At 39.2% G+C, this 22,355-nt stretch overlaps 1 protein-coding gene across 1 annotated transcript in view; it reads left to right on the top strand.

The window, feature by feature from the left end:
- DNAH7 (dynein axonemal heavy chain 7) overlaps nucleotides 1-22,355 on the top strand; it is a 251,111-nt gene that overhangs the window by 193,580 nt on the left and 35,176 nt on the right. Inside the window, exons 51-56 of the mRNA XM_044241200.1 lie at nucleotides 64-399; nucleotides 7,635-7,761; nucleotides 9,068-9,262; nucleotides 12,749-12,841; nucleotides 18,600-18,776; nucleotides 20,766-20,927. Of these exons, the coding sequence (XP_044097135.1) occupies nucleotides 64-399; nucleotides 7,635-7,761; nucleotides 9,068-9,262; nucleotides 12,749-12,841; nucleotides 18,600-18,776; nucleotides 20,766-20,927 (1,090 nt within the window). The remainder of the gene's footprint in view (nucleotides 1-63; nucleotides 400-7,634; nucleotides 7,762-9,067; nucleotides 9,263-12,748; nucleotides 12,842-18,599; nucleotides 18,777-20,765; nucleotides 20,928-22,355) is intronic.

Raw genomic sequence — 22,355 nt, 5'->3', positions numbered from 1 at the left:
TGTGGGCGTGAAGTGAATTTAAATGACTTCTTTTTCTTCTGAGAAAATTGTGTTTTATTCCAGGCAGTTAAAAGAAATAGAAGACAAGATTTTAGAAGTTCTTTCATCTTCGGAAGGCAATATATTAGAAGATGAAACCGCTATTAAGATATTATCTTCCTCCAAGGCTTTGGCTAATGAGATTTCTCAAAAGCAGGAAGTAGCCGAGGAGACGGAGAAGAAGATCGACAGCACACGGCTGGGCTACCGGCCCATCGCCGTCCATTCCACCATCCTCTTCTTCTCCATCGCTGACCTCGCTAACATCGAGCCCATGTACCAATACTCACTGACCTGGTTCATTAACCTTTACATCCTGTCTATTGAAAATTCAGAGAAGTCCGAAATTTTAGCAAAAAGGTACGTAAAAGAAATACCGATTAGCAGGAATACTGACCGATGCATGAGAATTTAACCGTTAATTGGTGGCTCTTGCTTTGTTACAGGATGGTGTGGGCGTGCCGTCTCTGCTAACGCGAGCTTGATTAATCATTGTTCTAGAAATAAATCTGAGGATGAGAAATGGAATAGATGTGACCAAATTCAGCCTGCCAGGAAATCGTTTACTGGGAGATAGGATTACAATGTAATTCTAAAAGGAGGAAACATTTATCTCTGTTGATCATTTGCAGAATGTATTTGTGATTGGAGGCATGGAAAGACTAGATAATACCCCCAAAAGACAGGACTCTTACCCTCTGTAAACCAGCGTTCCAAAAGTTGCAGATGTACATTCTGATTTATACATAGTTATACTTTGTCAAGTAACAAGGTTTTTTTAAAAATACCTTGTTGTGATTATTTGTGTTATTCTTACTTACATAAAATACCTTATTTTATACTTGGCTATTGTAATAAAGGAACTAAGACCTTGACGGTAACTGTATAAGAGAATAAAATTTCATTTTAGTATCAGTGAGGTGAATTTTAGTTTGATATTGAAACCTATGTTGAATAGGATCTAACATGAAATTACTTCTTGAACAAAGAATATAGTTCATTGCGATCATGGCCCTCTCTAAACTTACTGATCAGTATGAAGCTGGATACTTCAGTTTCTTGACTGTTCATACCCACAAAGGAAATCCAATTTAATAGTGATCACTCACAGTGCAGAATTACTTTATAGAAATTCCAAATGAGCATCTCCTGAAAATCTGAATTGAATTGCTCTCATTTACTCCAGTAGAACTCTGCTAAAATTTGAATATTCTTAGAGTGAGCAATTTCTTGCTAGTACTATTATTTTACAACCTTAAATATGAGATCAGTGAAGGTGTGAAGACTGACACGGGGCTCAGTGCACAGCCTCTCAGCTGTCTGCCCATGAGGAAGAGAAGGGGGTGGCCACCTTCAAGAAGAAATGCCTCCCGGTGGAGTTTAAAGTGTGTTTTTTTTATGATGATACTTGAAAATGTGTCGTTTCTTTCTCTATTTCTTCTGCTATCTGAAATTTTCAAGGGCAGGAAGGATTACTAAAATATAGAAAACAACATTTTAAGTGACCTTTCTTAGAAAAGCTCCCAGCCGCTTGCATTTTGTTAGTTAATTGAACAAGCATGTCTGGTTTTTACACGAGGTTCTGAGCTCCCGGAGACAAGGGTTTGGGAGGGTTTGTTTGTTTGTCTAATATTCCCAGAACTTACCCCGGTGCTCATCACATGGCGCCACAACAGTAAACAGTGTTTTTTTGTTCATGGCAGTTGTTTTTCTCTACCTTGTTAAAAACAAGTCACCAAAATGTCATCTTAACTACTTTTAGATTAAGGTATTTGCTGGAGTCTAGAGAAGAAAACTAATTTTCTCTGTCACTTAGAGACCCGCTTTGTGTACAAGAGTTAAAAATTAGAACAATTTTATGCTTTACAACTAATTATTCGTTCCTTTACTATATCTTGTTTCATCAAATTAGAACTCACCCACGCATATGACATGTTTCTTCCTAACTGTGACCATAGTCCTTTATGATTTCTAGAAAATTAAATCCTTTTACCCAGATGTGAGATTTGGATGAACTCTAGAAAACGAAATATGTCTTCTCTACTTAAGATCCTTTCATTTTCATACAATGCAAATCTTATCCATGACTCCAGTGGTCCTGCAAGTGTAATTCTGGAACCAACCAAAGAGTAAATAGGAAAAGCATATTTGAAAACTTTCAATGAAATTATCAGGCTACACCCAGCAGCATGCAGAAATCAGAGTATTGCTCAATGAACTTTCATCATTGAAGACACCTGTGTAATTAGGGCCCAGATCAAGACCCAGAACGATATCGACAGCCCAGAAACCCCACTTTGTGTCCCCTTCTAGAGACTAACCCAGCCCCTTCCACCAAGCTGAAGACTGTCCTGACTTCCAACACCATGGATTAGCTTGTCCTGTTCTAGAACATCGTGTGAATAGAACCACAGTCTTTGCTCCAGGGTGTCTGGATGCTTACGCTCAGCATTGCATTCATGACTTCATGTTCTTTTGTAAACCTTAGCGGTTTATTCGCTGCCACTGTGCTAGTATGTTGTCGGGAAAGTACCGAAGCAAAATATTTTCTCAACCCAGTTTTCTCCACGAAGGTAGTAGAGAAAGAAAACAGGTTGTTTATTCAGTCAACATTAAACCAGAATGTGTTGCGTATCACAGGCAATCCACTAACAGATCATGAAGGTAGAAATCTCAGCCCAAATTTATCTGCTAACTGAAGTGACCATCTGTGCTAGCAAACTGGCTTTAGCCAGAGGAAGAGCACACATGGTTTGTGGAGGAGCTTCCGTTGCGCCACATCCTGGCCAGCACCTGTGATCTCTCGTTTTCCTAATGGCTGCAGTTCTATCAGGTGTGAGGTAATCGCTCATCATGTTTCTGTCTGCGTTTCCCTGAAAATTAGTGACGCTGAGCATCTTCTCATGAGCCCTATTGCCTATTTTGATGTCCTCTTTCTTTTAATTTAAAGATTTTATTTATTTATGGGACAGAGAGAGAGCACAAGGAGGCAGAGCAACAGGCAGAGAGAGAGGGAGAAGCAGACTCTCCAGTAGCAGAGAGCCCAACGCAGGACTCGATCCCGGGACCCTGAGATCATGACCTGAGCCGAAGGCAGCCGTTCAACCAATTGAGCCACCCAGGCGCCCTATTTTGATGTCCTCTTTAGAAAAATGTCTGTTTAGGTCTTTGGCCCATTTTTTAATCAGATTTTTTTGTTATTCAGTTGTTGGTTCTTTGTATGTTTTGGATATTAACTATTTGATATTTGGTCTGCAAAAAATTTCTCCCATGGCTGCCCTTTCATTTTTTTGTTGTTTCCTTTGGGTTTTTTTTGTTGTTGTTTCTGTGTTGTGTGTATGTGGGGCGTGTGTGTGTGTGTGTGTGTTGCTTATTTTGAAGTACAGTTGACACACAATATTCTTTTAGTTTCAAGTGCACAGCATAGTGACTGGACAAGACCATATGTTATGCTTTGCTCCCCACAGGGTAGCTCCTGCCTGTCACCATACAACACTATTGCAATGTCACTGACCTAGTCCCTATGCTGTACCTTTTATTCCCGTGCCTTCATTCGGTGACCGGAGGCACCTCCAGCCCGCTTCACGCACTGTGCCCGGCCCAACACACCCCTCCCTGGCAACCATCAGTTCTCTGTACTTATGGGTCTGTTTCTGCTTTTTGTTTGTTTTGTTTTTTAGATTCCACATAGGACTGAAATCATAGGGTATTTGTCTTTGTCCGACCTATGTCACTTAGGATTCTATCCTCTAGATCACCCGTGTTGTTACAAATGGCAAATTCCATTCTTTTCTGTGACTGAGGAATATTCCATTGTGTACTTATGTACATTTACATACATTTTCTTTATCCATTCATCTACTGACAGGCACCTGGGTGGCTACTGTACCTTGGCTGTGGTAAGTAATGCAGCGATAAACATAAGGGTGCATGTATCTTTCCAAATTAGTGTTTTCATTTTCTGGGTAAATACCCTATAGTGGAATTACTGAATCATATGGTATTTTTGTTTTAAAGTTTTTTGAGGAACCTCCATACTGTTTTCCATAGTGGCTGCACCAATCTGAATTCCCACCAACAGTGCACAAGGGTTCCACAAGGGATCCTCGTGTCCACATCCTCGCCAACACTTCTTGTCCTTTTGATTCTAGTGATTCTGAGAGGAGTCAGCTGGTACCTCGTTGTGGTTTTGATTTGCATTTCCTGGGTGATTAGTGACGTTGTGCATCTTTTCATGTGTCTGTTTGACTCTGTATGTCTTTAGAAAAATGTCACTCAGATCTTCTGCCTATTTTTAATCAGAATATTTAGGGTTTTGGTTTTGAGTTTTATAAGTTGTTTATATATTTTGGATATTAATCCCTTATCAGATATATCATTTGTGAATATCTTCTCCCATTCGGTAGTTGCCTTTTTGTTTTGTTGATGGTTTTCTTCACTGTGCAAAAGCTTTTTATTTGTTTAGTCCTAATAGTTTCTTTTTGCTTTGTTTTCCTCTTGCCCAAGGAGACGTATCTAGAAAATGTTGCTAAAGCCAATATGAAGGGAAACTACCATCTGTTTTCTTCTAGGAGTTTTATGGTTTCAAGTCTTACATTTAGATATTTAATCCATTTTGAGTTTATTTTTGTATATGGTACCAGAAAATAGCCCAGTTTCATTCTTCTGCATGCTGCTCTCGTTTTCCCAACATCATTTGTGAAAAGAATGTCTTTTCCCCCATTGAATATTTTTGCCTCCTTTGCCATAGATGAATTGGCTGTGTAAGCATAGATTTATTTCTTGTTGCTATTTTGTTTTCTTAGTTGTTTCTTCTACATGCAGAAGCTTTTGGGTTTGATTTAGTCCCATTTGTTGATTTTTGCTTTTGTTTTGTGCTTTTGGTGTCATGTCCAAGAAAATCATTGGTGAAATCAGTGTTGATAGGTTTCTTCCCTACGTTTTCTTCTAGGAGCTTTATGGTATAAGGTCTTCAGTTTTCATCTTAGACCCATTTTGAGTCAATTTTTATGAGTGGTATGAGATAGGGGTCCATTTTCATTGCTCTACATGCACATGTTCTGCATTTGTGACATGCATTGACCTTGGGCACATCATGCTAACCAAGATAAGTCAGAGAGAAGTACTGTGGATATCACTTATATGTGGAATCAAAACAAAGTTCATGTCTGTAAAACCTAAAAACAACAGCAAACAGTAAAATGATGGTTACCAAGGGAAGGGGGTGGGTAGGATAAATCGATGGTATTTGAGGGTATCAACTTGTAACAGCTAGTAAAATTACTTTTTATTTCTTTCTACTCAGCAACTAAAACATATTTTATTTTTGCTTGCCTTCTGATGGTTATTATTCATAATAATTCTTACTTAACTATTACACCAAACATACGTTATGACTGTTATATATATGTATATATATGACTGTGACATATAGCTATATACTGTGAAATAGCTATAGTAATTTGGATCATCTGTTTTTTATCAAATTTTTAATATAGCAAAATAAATAATTATAGCAAAAAAAAAAACCAACCTTCCATTGAAGTACAGAAACAAAAATCTAATGAGGATATAGTTTTTTTACAGGGACCAAACAGAAATCTCTCTCAGGAAGCAATATAATATATACATACACTTTGAGTGTTTTTTTTTTTTCTTTTCCTTCCACTTCTATCAAGATCATTTTTCCCGTGTTACTAAGTACTCTTCTGAAACATAACTTTTTTTTTTTTAAAAGATTTTATTTATTTATTTGACACAGAGAGAGAGAGAGGGGAAACACAAGCAGGGGGAGTGGGAGAGGGAGAAGCAGGCTTCCCGCCGAGCAGGTGGCCCGAAGCGGGGCTCCATCCCAGGACCCTGGGATCATGACCTGAGCTGAAGGCAGAGGCTTAACAACTGAGCAATCCAGGTGCCCCGAAACATAACTTTTAATAGTTGCACAATATACCATTTTGTGAATGTGCCATGATTTTCATATTTTAAGACTCTCAAGTAATCCATATTGTTCACTATTTCTGTAGGCTAGAATCCCAAAATTAGAACAAAGGTGTTTACTTCTTTCAGACTCCTGAATGACTATTCAAATATACAACTCCATTGGAGGAAGGCAAATGATCTTATATCCCCATAAGACACATCAACATTGAAAATTATCATTTTATCCTCTTTTTCACTATAATTCAATTATTAAAATATTGAACTTTAATCTGCATTTTTATCACTGAGACTGAACTTGAATTTCTAATATGAGTGGCCCTTATAATTTTCCCTTCAGTATTCCTATCCATAAGAGGAAATTTGTTTTAAAGTGCAGACATTTTTATTTTATTCTAGAAAGACCAAATCTGCATTACCCTGTATTAATTGTACTGTTACAGATGAGACAAACTAAATACCAAGTGTGAAATGACCATGATCAACATAAAAATGGGGACAGAAACAGTATGATTATTTTAAATCTTCAGAGAATTCAACTATATTTCAGCAACTAGTTTCAAAGCCCTCTCTCTACCAAGTCCTTCTTCAGAGCTCTCAACTAGAAATAAAATACATCAATTTGTTGTAATATTCATTATGAGAATGCTGGCAAGGGACAAAATAATTAAAGAAATAGGCAAGTCAGGAGAAAAATTGAGCTGAAATGCTTGGTAGCCTAGGATGTCATTCTGAAAATAGCCAAGATATGGTGGTACTAGTAGATTATTCTTTTTAGACACATTAAGAAACACTGATAACATTTTGTTTAACCAAAAAACTATACTAATTTTCCCTTCAGGTAAGTTGATCTGCTTAGTTTGGGCCATTGTCAATCATTAGCTCTCTGCAAAGGTTCTCAGTCAACTATTTATTCTGTTTATTTCTTATAACCTATTTAATAAAAAATATTTTTGAAATTTTTATTTCAAAGACGGGTTTATTTTCCCCTAGGAGATAATTAAGTGAAAATTCTTAAACTGTTATATTCATGTAAAGAATTGCTATGAATACAGAAAACACATGTTAGCACTTACAAGAAAGTTGTTAGTTGCAAATATTATGATTAGTCATATTTCCATGTTCCATCTATGTGATAAATAAAAATGTAGCTTATCAAGTTTTGTGATTTCTCCAGCTTTTATTGATTTATGAACAGAGTAACATACTATGAATGTTAATTTAATTAAAAAGCTATCAATTTTAATCTGTGAATTTAATATATAATATAGAACTTTGAAGTATCTACAGAATAAAAAAAAATCAAATTTTTTTTATTTTAAAGAAATGCTTTAGAGTTAAAAATAGTCCACAAATCTTTAAATGTATTAGATCAATGTACTATGCATTGACTTTTTTTTCCAAAAGAAAGACTAAGTTTTTTTTTTTTTTTTAAATCAATCAACAGTAAAATGCAGTTCTACTGAAGTGTTTCTACATTGTGTAGCTTTCAAATTGGTACATCCTGTTAATGACGACCATTGATTGTTTTGGAGGTAATTGACCAGAAAGCTTATTAGAGGAATATACATCTAAGTGGTTTATACTGTGTTTCCTTGAGAGCATTTTTTTAAGGTATAATGCATTTTTGTTTATTCACTTGTCTTTCTGTCTCGTAGGCTTCAGATTCTCAAGGATCACTTTACTTACTCCCTGTATGTCAATGTCTGCCGGTCGCTCTTTGAAAAGGATAAGCTACTCTTTTCTTTTTGTCTAACTGCTAACCTGCTACTACATGAACGTGCGGTCAGTACTGTTATAATTTGTAGAAAAAGACTAACACTGATTCATTCATTTACTAATTTGTATGGGTATGTGTGTGTATGTATATACATACATAAAAAGGGGTTGTAAATAGTTAAACAATAATTATAGTTAAGGCAAGACATCACAGCTAGACTGAATTTCAGAGGTGAAAAAGTTAATAAAGCAGAGTGCACTGTGTCATTTTTACTTAAATTTATGTGTGCTTTAGTTTAAAATACATTACTCTCTATTAGAATCTCATTTAAGTATGCTTATAAATTTACTAACTATGTTGATACATTTACCCCAAGTAATCACGTAAATGGCAATGTTTTTAAGAACTTGTGCAAGCTAGTCAAATCCAACCATTTGGGTTTAACAATACCTTTCACAAATTTTTGTTCTATTTCAAATCTATTCATTTAAAATATAAGAAATGCCTTAAGAATGAAAGAAGTATTGAAAATAGTGACAAAATTCACTATTTAATTTACTTAGGTGTATAAGATTTATTCATTGGATTTGGTGATGTATCGGTTGAATCCTGAAGGAATAGAGGCTTTATTCTTGCATTTCTTGCACAAGTTTCATAGTAATACCTCATTATGTTTTACGGAGAATAATTGCAAATATGGCAGATTGAATGCTTTCTGTCTTCCCCCAATTTTTATCTTATTCCTCTTTATATTTATTGAGTATAGTTGACACACAGTGACACACAGCAGTTTCAGGTGTACAACATAGTGATTCATCAACTCTATACTGCCAAGTGTAAGTACCATCCCCCACCACATAATGCTGTTACAGTACCGTCGACTATATTCCCTGTGCTGTAGCTTTTATTCCTGGGAATTACTCATTTCCTACTGGAAGGCTGGATCTCCCAGTCCCCTTCACCTGTGTTTGCTGATTCCCTGCCCTCTGCCTTCTGTCTTCCCCCAATTTTTAGAGCCTGTAAGACTCTACAAAAAGACATTTTTAGAGCCTGGAAGACTCTAAAAAGACATTTTTAGAGAACATTTACTCAAATAGAATTGTTCTGTTTAGATGAGTAATTCTGGAGGAAAATTATCAAAAAGTAGCTATCGAGAATAGACCTATTTCGAAAGCCGGTTGTAATGGATGAATGGTTTCATATGAAGAAGTTCTCAGGGGCTCTACCAGGAGTTCTAGAATTCCATAAGGACATTACCTAAAACTTGAAAATCAATAGTTCTTTTAAAATGGTTTAAATGTATCATATATATATGTATATATAAAATGAATTCATTCCTGACTCCTCTACGTGCTACTTTGTTTTCCAAAGATTAATAAAGCTGAGTGGCGATTCCTGCTCACGGGTGGCATCGGATTGGACAATCCTCACGCCAACCCCTGCACGTGGCTTCCTCAGAAATCATGGGATGAAATATGTCGGCTGGATGATTTACCGTCCTTCAAAAATATTCGTAGGGAGTTTGTGCACTTAAAGGATGGATGGAAAAAAGTATATGATAGTTTGGTATGTTTTTAACCCTTTTGCTTATTCCAAAGTTTTTAAATGGACAAAATAATGCTTAATAATTTATTTTTATCTTTGAATAAAAACAATATTTAATTAAGCTTTAAACAGTTTGGAAGTAATTTTCTTTTAAAGATTTTATTTATTTATTTGAAAGAGAGAGAGAGATCACAAGTAGGCAGAGAGTCAGGCAGAGGGAGATGGGGAAGCAGGCTCCCCGCTGAGCAGAGAGCCCAATGCGGGACTCAATCCCAGGACCCTGAGATCATGACCTGAGCCGAAAGCAGAGGCTTAACCTACTGAGCCACCCAGGCACCCCTTTAATTAAGCTTTAAACAACTGTTCAGATCTTGAAATCAAGGTTTAGATTTATATTATCCTCACCTTCTAAATTGGTAGTTCTCTTCTGAACTTGTGTTCAAATCCTTAAAGTGCATGGAGATGCAGAACCCTTAAAATACTCTTTTCAAGGGGCGCCTGGGTGGCTCAGTGGGTTAAAGCCTCTGCCTTCGGCTCAGGTCATGGTCTCAGAGTCCTGGGATCGAGCCCCGCATCAGGCTCTCTGCTCAGCAGGGAGCCTGCTTCCTCCTCTCTCTCTGCCTGCCTCTGTGCCTGCTTCCTCCTCTCTCTCTGCCTGCCTCTGTGCCTGTTTGTGATCTCCGTCTGTCAAATAAATAAATAAAATCTTTAAAAAAATATATTCTTTTTGAATTTCCATGCCAGGCTTCTATTTATTAACAATTTAGACTTTACAACCATAATAGCAGGTAAGTTAAAAATTGTACAAAAGAGGGTACCTGGCTGTCTCAGTAGACCATGAGACTCTATTCTGGGCTGTAAGTTCAAACCCCGTGTTTGGTGTAGAGATTACTTAAAAATAAAATCTTTTTTTAAAAATTTCATTTTATTTTTTTTCAGTGTTCCAAAATGCATTGTTTATGCACCACACCCAGTGCTCCGTGCAGTACGTGTCCTCCACAATACCCACCCCCTCCTAGTACCCCCACCCCCTCCCAAATCCCTCAGTTTGTTTCTCAGAACATGGAGGACATTGGGAGATGGAGAGGAGAAATAAGTTGGGGGAAATCGGAGTGGGAGACAAACCATGAGAGACCGTGGACTCTGAGAAAAATAAAATCATTAAAAAAAAAATTTTACCAGGGTGCCTGGGTGGTGCAGTTGAGTGTCTGACTCTTGGTTTCAGTTCGGGTCATGATCTTAGGGTCATGGGATTGGGCTCCACACTCAACGCAGGATTCCCTCTCCCTTTGGTCCTCCTGCTTGTGCTCTCTCTCTAGAATAAATAAATCTTTAAAAAAATATTTTTTATAAAAGAGCTCTTGTTTAGATTTTCTGAATGCAGGATATAAATGCAGATATAAGCTAGGATGAGGATGTAAGTTAATAAACATTTTTGTCTGTCGACATAAGGTGCAGGGGCCAAGGGCAGGCTACCCAAAATGTGCCACTTTGGCATATGGATTATTTTAAATAAACGTTACTTAAGTGACAGCTTGTACAAGAGGACCCTCCCTCCCCCTGAGAGTGGAAGTAAATCTCCCAGGTGAAAGGTACCCTCCCTGTACCAGCAGGTAAAAAGACAACTTCATCACTGGAGACCAGAAATTTAGAGCACAGAAGGCTGTATCCACAACCCTGGGGAGTCCTGGCTGGCTCCGCTGGCTAAGCCACCGCCTTCGGTTCAGGTCATGATCCGGGGGTCCCAGGATCGAGTCCGCATCAGCTCCCCACTCAGCGGGGAGTCTGCTTCTCCCTCTGACCCTTCCCCTCTCGTGCTCTCTCTCTCTCAAATAAATAATAAATAAAATCTTTAAACAAAACAAAACCCTTGTTACTTTCTACTAATTTACTACCCCAGCCCAAATTCTATTTAGAATTCCGTACTAACTGAAACTCCCAAAGTTAAGTTTTCTTTTTTTCTGTCGATTCCTCACAGATCAATGGTTTCTTTGTCTAGAAAGTATAAAAACTGCCTGCCTTGATCATTTCTTTAGGTCTCAGTGTTATTATTGGGCCTCTATGCACATGTAATAAAACTTCAGGGTTTTTTCCTCCTGTTAACCTGTTTCAAGTAAATTTAATTTGTGCTCTAGCTAGAAACTTGGACAGAAAAAATTTCTACCCCCTTTCAGAGGGAAAAGCTAATAGCTCTCAAACAATTTTTCATGGGACCCTATCTTGAGAATTGGAGACTATGATAGACAACACAAACCACAGAACAGTTTCCCTTCTGGCACGTATAGAAATTGTTGCCTTCCTTCACTTTTTTTTTTTTTTTAAAGCACGAGAGCGAGTATTTTGCCAATTCGTAATTACTTTTTTCTACCCCTTTATTTCTACTCTCTTAACATTCTGCTTTTCTGGGTGTAATATTCAAGAGCTCTCTTTAGGGAAGGTGGGAAAAACAAAGAAAGTGCAAGATTTGCAGAGAATATTTTTTATTTGTTTACCAACTTGTATTATACACAACAGTGAGATTGTATCTGTACATAAATGCAAATATTTTGGACTGAATCTCATTTGAATCTCTATTAGTAATAAAAACATATTTCCTAGGGATGGATGTGTTTTTGTGAGTACTTCATTCTAATTTGAAATAGAAATTTTATTGACTATGCTGAGGCATGAAGATTTCTAATATGAGATATCACATAGCCTTCCCTAGAGTTTTAAAATTTTTATAAATATCTCCCCCTTTGGTTTTTTTGAACTTACTCCTCCTGGGATCTTAATGCCTTTCTTCTTGTGTATTTTTAATAACTCTCTCTCTTTGTCTTCTTCTTTATTACATACAGTTTCAAATATACCTTTATTTAAAAAAAAAAAAAAGACTCCAAAACATTGTTCAAACAGGAAATATCACAATAAACTTAAGTATAATGCCTTTCTTCTTTTGTAATAAATATTTATTTTTATAAATAGATGATGACAGTAGTTGGTAGGTTTTAAAATGCCTTTGGAGAAATAATGGGAAAACTCTGTATGCACATTTTTTAGTAACAGGATTCATTTGTCTAATGATTAGTATTCATATTGACATTAACCTGCTTAATTCATGTCCTCATTTTGATTCCTTTGTGGTGCTTTAAATTTTCTTTTCATTCCTTATTTCATAACTTTACCCCAGCCTAATAAAATTTACATTAGTATTCGTGATTTCACTTAGTCATTATATGCTTTCCCTAAAAATCAGTTTTTAAGTCAAAATACTATTCTCTTTAGAAATAATCTCTAGGGACACCTGGATGGCTCAGTGGGTTAAAGCCTCTGCCTTCAGCTCAGGTCATGATCCCAGGGTCCTGGGATCGAGCGCCACATTGGGCTCTCTGCTCCCTTCCCCTCCTCTCTCTGCCTGCCTCGCTGCCTACTTGTAATCTCTGTCTGTCAAATAAATAAATAAAATCTTAAAAAAAAAAAAGAAAGAATCTCTAAAATAACATTGAATTATGTCTACTGCAATTTTAGGAACCACATCATGAAGTTTTTCCTGAAAATTGGGAAGAGAAAGTAAATGAGTTTCAAAGGATGCTTATCATTCGTTGCTTGAGGCCAGACAAGGTAAGTGCAGGCTTTGCAAGCCGCTCAGTGACTCGGGTCCCCAGCAGGCCCTTCCAGGCTCGCCCGCTTGCATTTGCTTCTGTCACAGGGGAGGTGGAGGAGCCTTGGCGGGGGCGGGGGTGGGGGGAGTTAATCCCGTTTCCTTTGATGCAGTCATTTTTAAAGAAGTTTGAACATCATTAAAGCCACACTAAGTTCATAACGGAGGAGACTGTATTTTATAGTTTTATGTATTTTATGATCTTCCTTTAATTTATGCTTCCCCAATTGCTTACAATCCACTTCTCTTACATGCTATAATCTCATTCTTATCCTCATTCGTTTGATGACATTGGTCAGCGGTGTTGGTGTTTGCACCAAGCAGATAGAGAAGAATTTTTGCCTTTTCAAATGCTGTCTTTATATGGCGTTCTTTGTTGGCCTGGGGAAAGCTAGTAGAATATCATCTTTAAGACATTCATCACTGCTGACTACAAAGGAAAATGTCAATACTGTTCATTTTAATTTCTTTAAATGATGTATAACCAATGAATCGGCTAACCTGTCATGTCAGCAAATTTCAGTGCTCAGTGACGGTCTCATTTGCATTATTTACTCTATTAAAACAAACAAACAAACAAACAAACTATTCATCTAAGTATAAAGACATCCACAGAGATATCCATATACTCTGAAAAAATGTATATATTAGGTATGTTGAGAAAAAATCGAAAAAATATCCTAATTGCCCTCTGTTACGACTCAAGTAAAAGTAATACAAAATGACATCAAAACTTACTGTATTCACAATTGGGAGTTGCTAGGGAATGTAAGGCAGTAATTCCATCCTACCAACAAAAAACCAGAACTTAGGTGGTGAAAACAACTTATTTTTTAAAGTTTTTCCATGCGTCAGTGACAGGTGGGGCAGAGGCACGGTTTCCTCTGTCAGCCGCGGTCGACTCCACGAACACACGCAGTTCTGGCCTGGCCGGTCACTGGGTTCTTCGCCAGAGCCCAAGTACCCATGAGGCATCGTGCCTAGAGACCATGATACTTCTAGGTGCTAAAGAAAATGTTTTAATTCTGTTTAAAAAACGGAAAATGTAATCCAGCCTGTCTTAAGCTTGTAATTATACCAAAACAATGGCAAAATATAATTTTTGATATTTTTTCATGGGGAAACGGACGTACAAGTTGCCTGGGGCCTATGAAAGTCATAATGCTGGGACGCTTGCGAGGCTTAGTCAGTTGAGCATCTGCCTTCAGCTCCGTGATCGAGTCCCACATCGGGCTCCTTGCTCAGCTGGGGAGCCTGCTTCTCCCTTTGTCTGCCGCTCCCCCTGCTTGTGCTCTCTCTCTCTCTCTCTAACAATTAAATAAATAAAATCTTAAAAAGAAAGAAAGAAAGAAAGACAATCATAACACTGCCCGGCTCTTAGGTGTTGGAAGTAGTCACAATTGCTTAGGAATCATAATTAAACTAATGAAACATTCTCTGCCTTGGTAGCCCTTTCAAAAACGAATTGCCACTGAAACTTTAGTATTAATCCTCAGAAGTTTTCCCTGCAAATATTAAATATGGAAGAATATGAAATATTTCACACTCTTGCCTAATACAGCTTCCTCATTTAAAACCCTTTGTTAAAATTTTCAAAGGCTTTTACTTTGTTTCCTAAGCTCTATAGACCATTCCACTAAAACAACTCTGCATGTACCACCAACTTCTCCCCTCATTATCTGAAAAAAACAAAGAAGCTTCTGTTCATGTTTTATGTTAAGTTTATTGCAGCCTTCATCTATAAATATCTTTTCCCCAGTTAAAAAAGTTGACGTTGTAATCTGAAAATACGCTGAGCTAAAAGATCAAATATTACTTTCCTTATTCCTTCTCTTTTTAGAGTATATTTGAAGGAGATGAGGAATTAGATAGTCACGCTGGGGCAGTTTTGTTTGTATGTTTTTCTTTTTATTTAGTTTTTATTTCTACTAATTTTCTCTTAAAGATTTTATGTAGTTGAGAGAGCGCGCGTGCATACGTGCATCAGCAGGAGGAGGGGACAGGCAGAAGCAGAGGAGGAAGCAGGCTCCCCGCTGAGCAGCGAGCCCGATGTGGGACTTGATCCCAGGACCCTGAGATCATGACCTGAACTGAAAACAGACACTTAACCCACTGAGCCACCCAGACACCCCTGTTTTTTGTTTTTAAATCAACTTAGGTGAAACGTAGAGTTTTATACTTTATGTAGCTACTCTGTCCAATCCCTTGGCCCCCCGTTTTATAACTTTGCCCTGTGTGTTTCCATATCTCCTTTAGAGTCTTCCTGGGGTAGGTGGGTAAGTGTAGACATTAATGCTATTCGCTGACATTCCCAGTTCCCCTCCCTTGCGCACACGAGGTGAAGGGCTCTGGCCATAAAACGTGAGAAGTGTCAGGGCAGGAACAATTAACCTCCAGCCTGAGACTCTCCCTGGCACTCCGCCCGCCATCAGCATCGTGGAATCACATTTGATATTTCAGGGCCGTCAGCAGGCGGGGACCGGAGCCGGCCCAGCGAGCGAGTGTCGCCCGCGCATGCACAGGACTTTGCAGGGAAGAGAAGGAAACTTTTTGTTGCATTAAGTCACCGAGATCTGGAAATGTTTGCTACTAGAGCATACATCAAATTAACCTGAGTAATTAATGACCGTCATCTATGCGATCACACCTAGAATCCTTACAAGAGAAAGAACTCTTAGTATGCTCCTCTGTTGCTGGCTCTCTCAGACTTGTCAATCTTGCTGTCACTAGGCACTCCGAGCTCTAGTGGGCAACTGTGGGTTTTGGAATCTGTGCTTATTTAAAAGGAATATAGGGGCTACTGTACTTTGAAAAGAATGGTTTTCCGAAGTAACATGGCATTAGCGTGCCAGAGAAAGGAGCCATGCTCTCGGAGGCCACTGTTTGGGCTTCTGCTCTGTAGATTTTCATTTGCTGGCAATCTCTAAGTCCTGAGATACTCTGTCTATGCACCAGGAAGGTCAGCAGGCCCTCCATCTCTGGTAGCAATTATATAGCAGCACAGGTTTTTTGTTCCCTTTCCCTGCTCTGTCCTCAAAACAAATTCCACCCAGTGGGAAGAAGCTACACCCCAGGTTCTCCAGTGCTTTGTTTGGAAAAATATAAAAGATGCTCTGTAAATCACCACAAGGAAAAATGAGATGGGCTCATGCTTTTGTATAGAATTTAGTATTTTATAGTGCTTTATTGATAAAAGAAACATAACAGGGGAATAAATACTGCGGTGTGCAGTGTTTTGGGCCCATTTACAAAATGGAGAGTTTTCTGGCTACCATTCTCTCCTTCCAAACGATCAACAGAGAGCCAATTAATCAGCTTTCAATAAGAAACTTGTCAAATATAAGGGAATATGTTTCTGTGACCTCAGATAAATCCTCCAGGAATTTGCAATACAACAGGAAACCATAAATGGAAGCCCACCAACTTCTTTCCTGCCTTGGAGAAGATTAAAATGGCTGCTTAAATTGGTCCGTAATTTTTGTTACTGACAGATTTCATTTTACAGGCCTAATGCCAGCATAATCAGATTGCAGAAGCAAACCCAATTCTATTGTCTTGCAAACTGATTAGAAGCACAGCTTCATTTACCTTAGGAGTTACAATTTGGTCTTGGGAGCAAGTAAGTCTTGCTCAGGTTAAAATTAAAAACAAAGCACTGAAATCTGTTTGCACTCCGTGTACCCCCCACGTGTGCACCCCTAACTTGGTCTTCAGCCAGGCCTACACGTGCGCAGTGGCGGACAGCACCTTGAACCACTCACAAAAGAGAGGAGAGGCTTACAACTCAAGCGTACCGAAAGGAAACCCACGCACTTAAAAACCTTGTGCTTTTGTTTGTAAAACTAATTCCCAAGTCAGCCTTGGGAAGAGATGGTGGGGAAAAAAAAAAAGAGTTTCCTTTTTTTTTTTGGTAGTTGCTGTTGTTCTTTAATATAATGAAAATAGACCAGCTATGGGGAAAAGGAGAAAGGCAAGGCCAAGGCCCTGGATAGAAGGGATATGTTTAGTTTTCTGCAAGAAGCTTGACATCTGTGCGTTCAACACATCTGAAACATGAAATAACTTATGTAGAAATGAAACTTTTGGTACGGGCGAATTATTATGCTGTGACTTCTGTTGAGAATTTCTATAATTAGAATCTCACCTTCACAAAAAGAGGCATCCCGAGTTTCTATCCATTCGGTGTCCGTTATGTGCTTATTGTGTGTGAAGAACTTCTGAGTCACGAGTGAGGCAGGTCCTTGCCGACACAGAGCTTACATACGTGTTATGCTTCTGTGCATTTTCTGTGCTCGAGCGAACCTAGAAACGCTGGGGAGGGATTTAAACATCTGATTTTAGTCCAGATCCTCCTCCAGTATCTCCCAGGCCCCCCCCCACACACCCTCTGTCACACACAGGGAGACTGACGCTGTTTCCGGCACTGGGATGGGTCCGTGATTTCGGCTCACAAACCTTGTGTGAATACATGTTGGGGAGAATACACAGAGGCTGGAAATACTCATGACTTTATCCAGAGGAAACCAGCTTTTTGAGATACTGGGTGTTTGGAAACTGCTCTTGCAATTTGCTGCAAGTTCAGGAGAGGTGCCGGCTGGTGGGATTGACGACCTAATTCGGACTGTTGTGCGCATACATGAGGCCATCTTGGGTATCAGCAGGGAGCCAGTTAGAGTGATTCGAAAAATTCTTTGGGTTCCTGCCATTCTATTACTCCTCTTCCTGGGATATGTTGTCTACATAATCTATTAAGCTAGACATAGGGATGCTGGTCTGTTAAATCTGTCTGTCTCGCTTGTCTGGCTCACATCTGAGTCTTGATTAGCTTGGAGCCATTGTCCAGAGAGAAAAGGTATAGAACCTTCATTAGAAAGAGGAAAGAAAAGGGGCACCTGGATAGCTCAGTTGGTTAGGCATCAGACCCTGGGTTGCAGCTCCATTCATGATCTTGGGGAGGTGAAATCAAGCCCTACATCGGGCTCCACATTCTGTGGGACATCTACTTGAAACTCTCTCCCTTGCCCCTGTTCTCTCTCTCTTTTGTTCTTTCTCTATTTCTCTGAAATAAATCCTTTAAAAAGAGAGAGAGAAAGAGGGAAGGGGGTATTGGAGACTATACGTCAGACACATTGATGAACAAAATTTCATTTTCACAATGAATACTCGGGAGGGGCTTCCACACCGCAGAGTTCTCCTCATCCTCACACATGATCGCTGAAAGCACACAGGTGTGTTGTCAGGAACTTTCCGCCATACACTTTTAGGTATTTCTCAGGAGTATAACTTGTTTCTTTTTCGGAGTGCCTTTCTTTTTGCCTTCCTTTTGTTTCTTTTCCAAGCTATTTCAATTCTTTCTTGACGGTATAGTACTATATAAACTCACTCTCAAATTTCTACTTTTGACTTGCGGACTTTTAGAACATAGTATTTTAAACTGAAGTAAAGAGTTCATCCACTATGTGCTGAACGCTCATTGAAGCGAAGAAGAATGCCTTTGAATTCTGTGTCACTAACTACTCCTCTCTTATTATTTAAATAATTTGTCTTTTTTTTTCTATCTAAAAGACATTTATATAAGTGATGTCTTTGACCCTCTGCTAACATTAACAAATAACTAAGCTAATGTAGTCCTTTGTTTTAAAATATCTTTGAATCTAAACTTTTAAATTTGTAAACAGTTTTGACTATTCTTTCAAATATATTCTTGTCCCTCTCTAGGTTATTCCAATGCTGCAAGAATTTATAATCAACAGATTGGGGCGCACATTCATTGAACCACCCCCCTTTGATTTGTCCAAGGCATTTGGAGATAGTAACTGCTGTTCACCACTGATTTTTGTGCTCTCTCCTGGAGCAGACCCCATGGCTGCCCTTCTAAAATTTGCCGACGACCAGGTACCTTAAAATAGATGAGCCTCTCTCATATAAAAGTGAATAAGTAAAGTATTTTCCAGCTGAATTTTTTAAAAACCAAACTTGCTTATCCTAAGTGGGGGGAGGGAAAGGTAAAAATTATTCACTCACTTAGATCTTGAAAAACTCGGGGGTCCAGAAGTTGACAGAGTCGCAAGAAAATGATATTTAGATGGCAGCACTGACATTAAAATAATTTTCTCTGTTCAAATTATAAAAACTAGAACTTGACTTGGGGGGAACTCACTTATTTTGGGGAGACAGAGGAACTTTGTGACATTGTGGCATCAGTGCAAGAGCTTGGATTGATTTAATAAATTTAAGTCTGAACAGTGACCCTGGGGATAACCTTCTCTGATCCTACCCCTTCTCCCAGTCTCTAAAGAGGAACTTTCTTGACTCTCCAGGACAATCATATATTACAGGTTAGAATACATTCTAATACTTATATATAAGGCTTTAAAAATTATTCAAATGAATTTACTGTAAGTTTTCTTACATCATTCAGCCTAGAATAAGAAAATCTTCATAAACAGGTGACTGGACATTTTTGAGTTGATTTTTTTCCCCTTTTGGTCTAACCAAAGTAATGTTTTATGGGAAGTAGTACTGACATTTCTAAAACCACCACCGCTGCTTTGATTGTTCTTTATATATACTGTTAATTCTGCTAGACCTTGTTAGGCACATCTGTCTTTTAATTCTTAAAGCAGTCCTATGAGGTCAATAACGGCAACTCCATTTTATAGAGAGGGACACTAAAGCATGGAGAGGTCAAGTGGCTTCTTTAAGACTACAGAGCTAAGTGGTTAAAATACCCTTTATTAGGCCAATTTATTGTAATACTCTGTGCTTTTTTCATTGGGTATAATTCTCAGATACTTGGGGAGTGATAGTGGAACACGGCACTTCCTGCTGGTTGAAGACAGTCTGGACCGTGGCTGACACGGCTATAGGAGTGGGGGGCTGAGACCGTATACCGAGGGGCCATGTCAGGTAGGGCCTTCACAGGCTACACTGAGGGCCTCGAATACGATGGGATTCTGGGGTAGGGTTTTAAGCAACAAAGGGAGTGCTCTGACCTATAGTTGATAAAGCTCATCCTAGCTGGAGTGAGGAGAATTTATTTGAGTGGTGCAAAGTGGAAGCAGGGCATTAGTTCAGGGGCTGCTGCTAAAAGGCCAGGAAGAGCAAGCGTGGGAAGGACCAGAGTGGCAGTGGTGTGGAAGCTAGAATTCATTTTAGGAGGGATTCACCCTCTCCACATCAACATGACCTTTTCGATCCTTCGAGATCTTCCTAGCTCCTCTCCATTTTCCTTTCCACGTGACACAATGTGATTACCCTCCGGCCCCTGCGTAGGACGGCTCCGTGCATCTTCTTCACCTGCTACCCCCCCTTTTTCCAGAAACAGTAGTATCTGACTCAGACTATGACAGAAATGCATTCCAGGCAAACATTCCCACAGAATTCTTGTAAAAAACTTTTGAATGGGAATTAGGAGTTATTTTTTTTCTCTGAACTTTATGCAATAGCCAAATTAATTAAAATATTATTATTCAAAGATCCGGAGGAAACAGGACAAGTTCATCTATCTGTTCATAGTCTCCTTCTGGGCTCTGGATTTTAGGAGAAAAGCTGAATGACAGCCAGGTCCTTTCATTGCATGTTTCCTCATGTTTAAAGTGCTCTTAATTTTTTGCTTCTCCCTTTCTCCACAATCAAAGACCCTACAGACTTTTCCAGTTATCACCATGACTGTTGCCAACATGAACTGACTTACTTTGGATCTGAGTATTTATAAGTTTCTTAATCAGTACGAATGTTGTAGAGCTGCATATGTTTAGGCCTTTGAGGGATGTGCATAATTAAATTTTAGTATACTTAATGTTAACATTTCTTATAAAAATAATAGTGCTTCTTCTTTAAAAGTGTGTTGTCAAATAACATCTTTACTATTCTTGTACACAGGGATACGGGGGATCAAAACTTAGCTCTCTATCTCTTGGTCAAGGCCAAGGGCCCATAGCTATGAGGATGGTAGAAAAAGCTATCAAAGAAGGAACGTGGGTTGTTCTTCAGAATTGTCACCTTGCCACCTCTTGGATGCCAACCCTCGAGAAAGTTTGTGAGGTAAAAATGCACGTTTATTTTTATTAGATTTTATTCCCCCCTCATAGCCAGTGATGTGCATGCCATCCAACTCCATGCCCGTCCTCTGGTTGGGAGGGTTGCAGGCTGGTGGCATGGCTGGATTACAGGACAGACGGGCTCACATGGGGGGTAGAGCGCCAGGGGAAATCACACAGTCAGCCCTTGCCCAGTCCCTCTCAACAGGGAGCAGGACTCCCGCAGTGAGCTGGCAATACAGAGGAGAGCTGGAGCAGTGGTGCCGTTTTGTTCTCTGCTCTACCTCCTGCACCTTCACTTGTGCCGGGCCCACACAGACCACCTGCTATTTCCTGAATTAGTAATGAATATTGCTTCACTGCTTAAAACTTTTCCTTTGCACACAAGGCAAAGTTGAAAGCCTCATCATGGCTGACAGCACGCTTCCTGTTGACCTTTGCTACCATCTTCTATGACTTCTGGGCTCTCACCATTTTGGACTTCTTTCGTTTTCATTGGTATAGCACACTTTTCCAAGAATATAGGCCATCATGGGGTACCTGGGTGGCTCAGTTGGCTAAGCAAGCGTCTGACTCTTGGTTTGGGCTCAGGTCATGGCCTCAGGGTCGTGAGGTAGAGCCCCACGTTGTGCTCCACGCTCAGCAGGGGGTCTGCTTGAGAGTCTCTCTCCCTCTCACTCTGCCCCTTCCCCTGCTCACTCTCTCTCCCACTCCTTCTCTCACAAATAAATAAATCAGAAAGAAAAAGAATATAGGTCATCATAACATTATTTCTGTCTGAAAAATGATTCTATTTGCCTTACGAACATCTTTCCATCCTTCAGGTGTTATGTTAAAGGTTTTATATTTGTGCCTATTTCCTCATGGCTCCCCCATCTCTAGGCCATTCTCATGACCTGTTGAACTGTGTCATAGATACCCATCGGAGAGTCATGTAGGAGAGAAGAGCTCTCCGTCCTAACGGATGGCACACTTAGCCCCCAATTCCCATGAGTCATGTTGTTTAAGTCACCTGCCATAGGGCATCTTGTAGGAGAGAAACACTGTGCCCTCGCTCTCCACTGTGGTAACTAAGAAAGTAGACACCTTTGCAACCTAATTCACCCTCGTTCCTTTACCACATGAGTGTTTAAGAAGTGCTTTACTGATAAAGAATTGAAATTTTTAAAAAAAAAGAGAGAGAGAGATACTAGTGACGCGGACAATTGGGGGAAGTAGAAATAGGGAGTGGGACCGGTCCGGAAGAGGAGAAAGGGCCTGTGATGATCACCCCTTGCCTATACAGCCTTCAAGACAGTGCTAAGTGGGTATTCTGTTATCCTCCCTAGCGCAGACCTGAATATCCCCTGAAGACAATATAGCTAATAGGGATGTGTTTTAATGCTTCACCTTTCAAAATGCTCTCTCTTTCTTCTTTTCATCTCTGCTTGGT

The sequence above is a fragment of the Neovison vison genome, chromosome 3 (genome assembly GCF_020171115.1).
Source record: "Neovison vison isolate M4711 chromosome 3, ASM_NN_V1, whole genome shotgun sequence".
In the NCBI taxonomy this organism is placed as follows: domain Eukaryota; kingdom Metazoa; phylum Chordata; class Mammalia; order Carnivora; family Mustelidae; genus Neogale; species Neogale vison.
The sequence above is the reverse complement of the archived record's forward strand: the minus strand, read 5'-3'. Positions and strand labels throughout refer to the sequence as shown.